At 39.2% G+C, this 7500-nt stretch overlaps 1 protein-coding gene across 1 annotated transcript in view; it reads left to right on the top strand.

Moving 5' to 3' along the window:
* Nucleotides 1–7500, top strand: part of LOC125034506 (glutamate receptor ionotropic, delta-2-like) — a 15787-nt gene that overhangs the window by 3623 nt on the left and 4664 nt on the right. Inside the window, exons 5-14 of the mRNA XM_047626375.1 lie at nucleotides 491–603; nucleotides 1544–1663; nucleotides 1849–1935; nucleotides 2391–2614; nucleotides 3832–3948; nucleotides 4130–4273; nucleotides 4537–4627; nucleotides 5558–5901; nucleotides 6261–6492; nucleotides 6927–7107. Coding sequence (XP_047482331.1) covers nucleotides 491–603; nucleotides 1544–1663; nucleotides 1849–1935; nucleotides 2391–2614; nucleotides 3832–3948; nucleotides 4130–4273; nucleotides 4537–4627; nucleotides 5558–5901; nucleotides 6261–6492; nucleotides 6927–7107 — 1653 coding nt within the window. The remainder of the gene's footprint in view (nucleotides 1–490; nucleotides 604–1543; nucleotides 1664–1848; nucleotides 1936–2390; nucleotides 2615–3831; nucleotides 3949–4129; nucleotides 4274–4536; nucleotides 4628–5557; nucleotides 5902–6260; nucleotides 6493–6926; nucleotides 7108–7500) is intronic.

Below are 7500 nucleotides of genomic sequence, written 5' to 3'. Positions count from 1 at the left end.
GATTGAATTTGCGCAACAATTACTGTACATTTCCACAAATGTTCGTGCCATTGCTTCTGATTCTTTCTAGGTTACCATATGGGACATTTGAATATCATACATATATATATATATATATATATATATATATATATGCATATATATATATATACATATATACATATTCATATATATATATATATATATATATATATATATATATATATATATACATATATATATATATATGTATATATATATATATATATGTATATATATATACATACATATATATAAAGACACATCTATAAATAAACAAATATATACATATATATATATATATATATATATATATATATATATATATATATATATGTGTGTGTGTGTGTACATATATACATACATATACATACATACATATATATATATATATATATATATATATATATATATATATATGCACAAACACACACACATATGAATGTATATTAACATCTTTTATTTTCTTAAGGTGAGGAAAAAGTGTTGCCAGTTCTCAGTGAGGTTGTAGACGCTGTGTTGGATGCCGAGTGCTCTATTTTCGTGGTTCCTAATGGCAACGCAACCGCTACTACAATAAGCAAAGTAAGGACACTCGCAGGGTCAAAATACGTGACTACCCATTTTAATCACTATTAGTTAACAACTACATGATATGCTCAATGTTATTATCATTAGCAGTAATAGTGGTAAAAGAAATAGTAGAATTAGTATTAACAGTGCTGCCGATTTTTATTTCTGTGATGATCAATATTGCTATTGCTGTTGTTGTTGTTGTTGTTGTTGTTGTTGTTGTTGTTGTTATCATCATCATCATCATGATTATTATTAACATCATCATCATTATTTATATTATTATCATCATTACCATTATTATTACTGATGTTATTATCGTTACCATTGTTATTATTATTATTATTATTATTATTATTATTATTATCATTACAATTATTATTATTATTATTATTATCTTTATTATCATTATTATTATTATTATTTCCATTATTGTTATTGTTGTTGTTATCATCATCATTATCATTATGATTATTATTATCATTGTTATCAGCATTATTGTTATTATTATATTTTATTATTGTTATCAACCATATCATTATTATTATCATGACCATTACTATTATATTTTACAGCATTACTATTATCATTATTGTTATTGTTGGTTCATATCTCGGTGGTGATCCATAATTACATTTTGATCATTTTAATGACAAATCATTTCACAAACACAACAATAAATCAATAATTGTGGCTTGAAACTTGCCTCTTTTATCGACGGAGGTAATACTAATAGTGATATCTACACCATTAATGATAATGAGAATGAATACGCGTGGGCTTTATCAATTGTAATCATTGTTAATGTTCGCGTTCATTAAGGTATTATTTTGATATCTATGCCATTTAGTTCCGTAATGCAAAGGTAAAAATGTGCTGCAAACATCTACGTCAACGTTAAATACAATATAATGCCTATTCCATTATAAACTATGTGATGTGCATGTTTCAGTTTCTTCGACAAAACACTTCTCCTTGGGGCGTGGGTGTCTTTGAGGTGCCAGGAAGTGATTATTATCCTAAGACTATGGCTGCCAAAGAACTACAACAGGTGATCCAGACCGCTCGTAAGGTAAGTCATATTGAAATTAACGCACGCATACGCGCGCGCACACACACACACACACACACACACACACACACACTGTAACCCAGCTTTATATATGTAATGAAATATTCCCACACACACATATATATACATGCATGTAAGCATGTCCATTACTTTACTTGTTTATTCGTCTCTTCTTGCCACACTAGACGTTCCAGCGTGGTGTTGTCTATCCCCTTCCACAGGAGCTATGCATTGTTGTAACACTCCCTTTCACCACCACCGATTGTCACAGGGTGATTTATACCCATTTTTAGACCACTGTAGGAGATGCCAGGCAGACTCCCTGCGGGAAGCCAAGGAGCAACACCTCGCTCCTCGGCGCAGCCGTACTCCATCTTTACTATACTATACAATAAAGGAATCAAGACATTTTGGTTGTCTATCTTACACCCTAAGGTCGCCACCTACCATACTATTGTAGGGTCCATTATTCGACCCTACACACACATGACTGATTCTAACATTTTTTTCTTATATTTGCTGCTTACTCCAATTTTGATCAAACTCTTAATATTGACTCTTAACATTTTAAAACATGCGACCTAAGGAAGCACTTCATCCCTCCCTCCGTCACGAGAAGCCGCGCGCGCTTTAAACCCACGAATAATCGATAACAAACTTTACTAAACTATTTAATTCCACAGTATCGATTAGTTTCCTTTTCTCACTCGATATTCCCGCTCTCTAGGTCCGTGAGTTGTCGTCGTGCGTGAACGTGGTCGTACTGAGCGACGACCCCGCCTTCCTGGCCTCCTTCGGCGAGTCGTCGCTCCGGGGCCGCCTCCTGGTGTGGGCCACGAGGCTCCTGGTCGTCACCCGCCTGCCCCTTCACGAGCTCCGGCGGCTTTACCAGACTCTCTCCTTGACAAATTCCGCACTCCTGGTCCTCAGTCAAGATCTGGTCCGTGCTAGGTACTGCTGCTGCATCAAGGAATCTTTTTTATAGCGCGCGCGCGCGCGCGCGTGTGTGTGTGTGTGTGTGTGTGTGTGTGTGTGTGTGTGTGTGTGTGAGTGTGTGTGTAGGTTTCTAGGGTGATGAGAGTGTGTGCGTGTCTGTTGTAAAGGTTTATAAGGTGATGCTGCCTGAACTTTTCTCCTCTCATCCCTTGAAATGGTCGGTCGGTCTCTAAATTCTTGTCTGTATGTCAGCCTATCCGTTACTGCGTGTCAGATTTTCTCTATGTGTCTCCCTATCTGTCTGCCTATATGTCTGCCTAACTGTCTATCTATATACCAATACATCTCTCTATCTATCTATTTATCTTTAGATATTTATATATATGTATATATAAAGAGAGAGAAATAGAGAGAGAGGGAGAGAGAGAGAGAGAGAGAGAGAGAGAGAGAGAGAGAGAGAGAGAGAGAGAGAGAGAGAGAGAGAGAGAGAGAGAGAGAGAGAGAGAGAGAGAGAGAGAGAGAGAGAGAGAGAGAGAGAGAGAGCGAAAGAGAGAAAGAGCGAAAGAGAGACAGATGGAGAGAGAGAGAGAGGGAGAGGGAGAGAGGGAGAGAGAGAGAGAGGGAGAGAGAGAGAGAGAGAGATAGAGAGAGAGAGAGAGAGAGAGAGAGAGAGAGAGAGAGAGAGACATACTAATATGAACACACACACACACACATACAAACACACACACACACACACACACACACACACACACACACACACACACACATATATATATATATATATATATATATATATATACAGAGAGAGAGAGAGAGAGAGAGAGAGAGAGAGAGAGAGAGAGAGAGAGAGAAATACTAATATGAATACACACACACACACATACACACACACACACACACACACACACACACATATATATATATATATATATATATATATAGAGAGAGAGAGAGAGAGAGAGAGAGAGAGAGAGAGAGAGAGAGAGAGAGAGAGAGAGAGAGAGAGAATGAGAGAAAGAGAAAGAGAAAGAGAGAGAGAGAGAGGGAGAGAATGAGAGTCAGACAGACAGACAGACAGCCAGATATATAGAAAGATAGACAGATAAGCAGATGATATACACAGATAATTAAATCAACAAACATATAAGAAGAAAGACATGTAGGCAGAACGGGCGCGAGTAAATACATTGTGACAGTATTTACCTCACACCCTTTTTATTCATTGGCAGTATGTATGTGCAACTGCCGTACAGGCCTCCGAGCGGGCAGCTGCTGAAGGTCGCATCTTGGTCTTCCCAGGGCGGCCTTGTCCTTCAAGAACAGGTTTTCCCCGACAAATTTTCAAGGTCAGAAAAATATGCAATGGCTATGTCAATAAAGGTATTATAGTATGTGATCGAGTTCGTTTTCACTTGTAGATTCTTTTTTGTTCGTTAGTATCGGTGATTTGCCGTTTCTCATGGCCTGAACAAAATCATTTATAGACTCTTAAACTTATTATGAAATCCAGACCGTTTTCTATGTTAGGTTTCCCGAAGGAGCTTCTCTCACAGTGGCGGCGGAGGAATACATCCCGCACGTGAAAGTCGTTGAGAGTCCAGGGCCGTCTTTCTCCATTAAGGGACCCATGGCCAATCTGCTTGATATTTTGGCAAAGTCCATGAATTTCACGTAAGTTTTCAAGTTCAATAGAGGAATGTCTTTTAAGGTTGTGATCAGAGGATGTTTTTTTTTTTTTTTTTTTTTTTTTTTTTTTTTTTTTTTTTTTTTGTCATGGATATTAAATCGACGTCTAAATATTTAGTGATGGATCCTGATGTTTGTCAATATGGCATCCTCACTACCGTTAAGAGATAAAATCATATCCGAAGTTCTTTCTCGAATCATACATAACTCTTTTTGTCCAAATAAGTTGTTCGTTCTGGTCGTTATAGATACAGTTTCAAGCGCCCTCCCGACGGAGCCTGGGGAGGGAAACTGCCAGACGGTTCCTACAACGGCATGGTCGGAATGGTATCGAGGAAGGTGAGGTGGTTGCTATGGTAACTGTAGAAGTAGTAGTAATAGTAATAATAATAATAATAATAACAATGATAATAATGATAATAATAATAATAATAATAATAATAATAATGATATAGTGATAATCTAGGGTTAGTGACAGGCTCTTCAGACGTCGGTCAAAACTTGGCTTTCTGCTTCTAAATTACCCCTTTGAGCAAGGAATAGTCGGGGTTCCCATTCAATGGCAGTGCAGGATTTGAATGCTGGTCAGCAAGATTGCTACCACTGCACGACATAGCACCGATGTTCACTCGATAAACAAATCATTCATACGATGTTACTGGGCGATGGATTCACATAAAAAGGGTTTATTGTTTTATTGGGGATTTAGTCACTAAACAACGAATTCGTTTCTTTGTTTATTTTTGGTTTGATTACAGAAATGCGAAATTTTGACTGTTAGAAATCAAAAGTTTATATAAATAGATATATAGTTGTGTGTGTGTGTGTAATTATGTTTAAAGGTGTGTGTGTATATATGTGTGTATATATATATATATATATATATATATATATATATATATAGAGAGAGAGAGAGAGAGAGAGAGAGAGAGAGAGAGAGAGACTAGCTTCGATCCAGCTCCATTAGTTCATTTCTGATGTAAAAGCAAATTATCTATCAGCATTTCTTCCCAGATGATGTGGATTATATTCCGCTTCATCCAACGCCGTTAAGAAGCACTAATATGGTAGACCTTCACAAATTGGCCTGATGAAAGGGAGAACATAGCTTACGACGAACTATTTCTTGTGTGCATGCGCGCGACATGACACTGCAACAACACAAATACTTATCAAATACAAGATCGATAATATATTAGGATCGAATAGTCCGTCATTAGCAAAGGAATTACCAGAGTAATAGGCGCTGTATTTGTTCTGCTTATTCAGGAGGTGGACCTCGGCCTGGGGCCCTTCGGCATGAGCACCGTCCGCGCCGCCGTCGTCGACTTCACCAAACCGATCCTGATAGACTATGCGAGAATCCTTGGCGGCAGAGGGCGCGCCGAGATCGATCCCTGGGGCTTCCTACTGCCCCTGACGCCCGAAGTGTGGGCGGGGTTGGCAGCGCTGGGGCTTCTTGTCATACTGACGGTGGCCTCCCTGTCTTACCTGTCCGGGCAGCACCTACCTGGGCGGGGCTCCAGGAACTTGTACTTCGATGTCGTGCGGACGTTGCTGATGCAAGGTGAAGGGCCTTTGGAATTAAAGGGCAACGGTGATGGAGAAATTATGTGAATCAATATGCGGTTGTCTTTCTTTCCATGCCTATGCATTGCACACACACACAAACACATATACATATATGTATGTGTGTATATATATATATATATATATATATATATATGTATGTATGTATGTATATATATGTGTGTATATATATATATATATATATATATATATATATATATATATATATATATATATGGAAGGAGAGAGACAGAAAGAGAGAGAGAGAGAGAGGGAAAGGGCGAAAGAAGGAGAGACAGATGGATATACCTAGTTCATATACTGTATATGCAGCTGTCCATGTGTGTGCACATTTCCATATATATGAACGCATGTAGACTTGTATGATCCATTACCGAAACAGATACTTGTTATCAGACACGAAGGTGCTGCCGGAGCGGCGGTGGGAGCGCGTGCTTCTCGCCGGCTGGATGATCGTGACGCTGGTGACGGTGAAGAGCTACGCGGGGAACCTCATGTCCCTCCTGGCGGTGCGTCACATCCCGCAGCCGTACCAGTCGGTCAGGGACGTCCTCGACGACGCCTCTTGCACCATGATCTGGGAGGCAAACACGGCCTACGTGCAATTTGTGGAGGCAAGTGTATCCTTCCATCCGTAACGTGCATGAGCTTATGGTATATATGTTTGCAATTCAATTCCTTGTTGACGTATGTAAGTCTTGGATGAGATACAGATACAAAGTGCTTTGGTGCTACAAAAAGCATGCTCTCATTAACGTAATGAGATCGAAAGTGCTACATTATAAGAACACAGGATCAAACATAATTACCTACGAAAGGTGTGAATAAGAATGATTATCTTCACAATGCAAGAGATGTGCTTGACCGGTTTCGATCCTATCTTCGTCAGAAATAGATAATGTATTTCTGACGAAGATATCGAGACCGATCAAATACATCTCTTGTATTGTGAAGATAGGCATTCCCATCCATACCTTGTCTACGTCTGTCGCGATGAATACGGTTCAAACCTACGTACCTAGACTAATAACGAGAACCACATGAGCAGAGCGTGTCTTCCGGAACTTTCCACGAGGTCTCGAAGGCCGGGAAGGCTGGCCGCATCCTGTTCAAGAAGACCACCGAGTACATGGACGCCATCGACTCCCTCGTCAGATCGCGTCCTTACGTCCTCATCCTGGAGGACCTCACCCACAAAGTCCTCATGGGGCAGGACTTCTCAAATTCCGGTGTGTCTGTTGTGTCGTTTGTCGTTTTTTTATTTCTTAATTTTCTTTTACTAATGTTTATGACTTAGACTATCATCTACGCAGCTGCTATGACAAAGGTGTCTGCTGCTGTTGTCACTTTTACTCTCTCGTCCTCTTCATGACTCTTACTCTCTGTTTTATCATTATTATCCATATCCACTCCTTTATCTTTCCGTCTTTTCTTCTTCCTCCCCAGCCTCTATTTCACTCTTTAATCATCTTTCATTCAATATTACTATTCCTTTACACTTAGTTCTTTTGTGTTCTCTCACTCTCTCTCTCTCTCTCTCTCTCTCTCTCTCTCTCTCTCTCTCTCTCTCTCTCTCTCTCTCTCTCTCTCTCTCTCTCTCTCTCTCTCTCTCTCTCTCTCTC

Source organism: Penaeus chinensis, chromosome 1, assembly GCF_019202785.1.
Source record: "Penaeus chinensis breed Huanghai No. 1 chromosome 1, ASM1920278v2, whole genome shotgun sequence".
In the NCBI taxonomy this organism is placed as follows: Eukaryota; Metazoa; Arthropoda; class Malacostraca; order Decapoda; family Penaeidae; genus Penaeus; species Penaeus chinensis.
The sequence above is the reverse complement of the archived record's forward strand: the minus strand, read 5'-3'. Positions and strand labels throughout refer to the sequence as shown.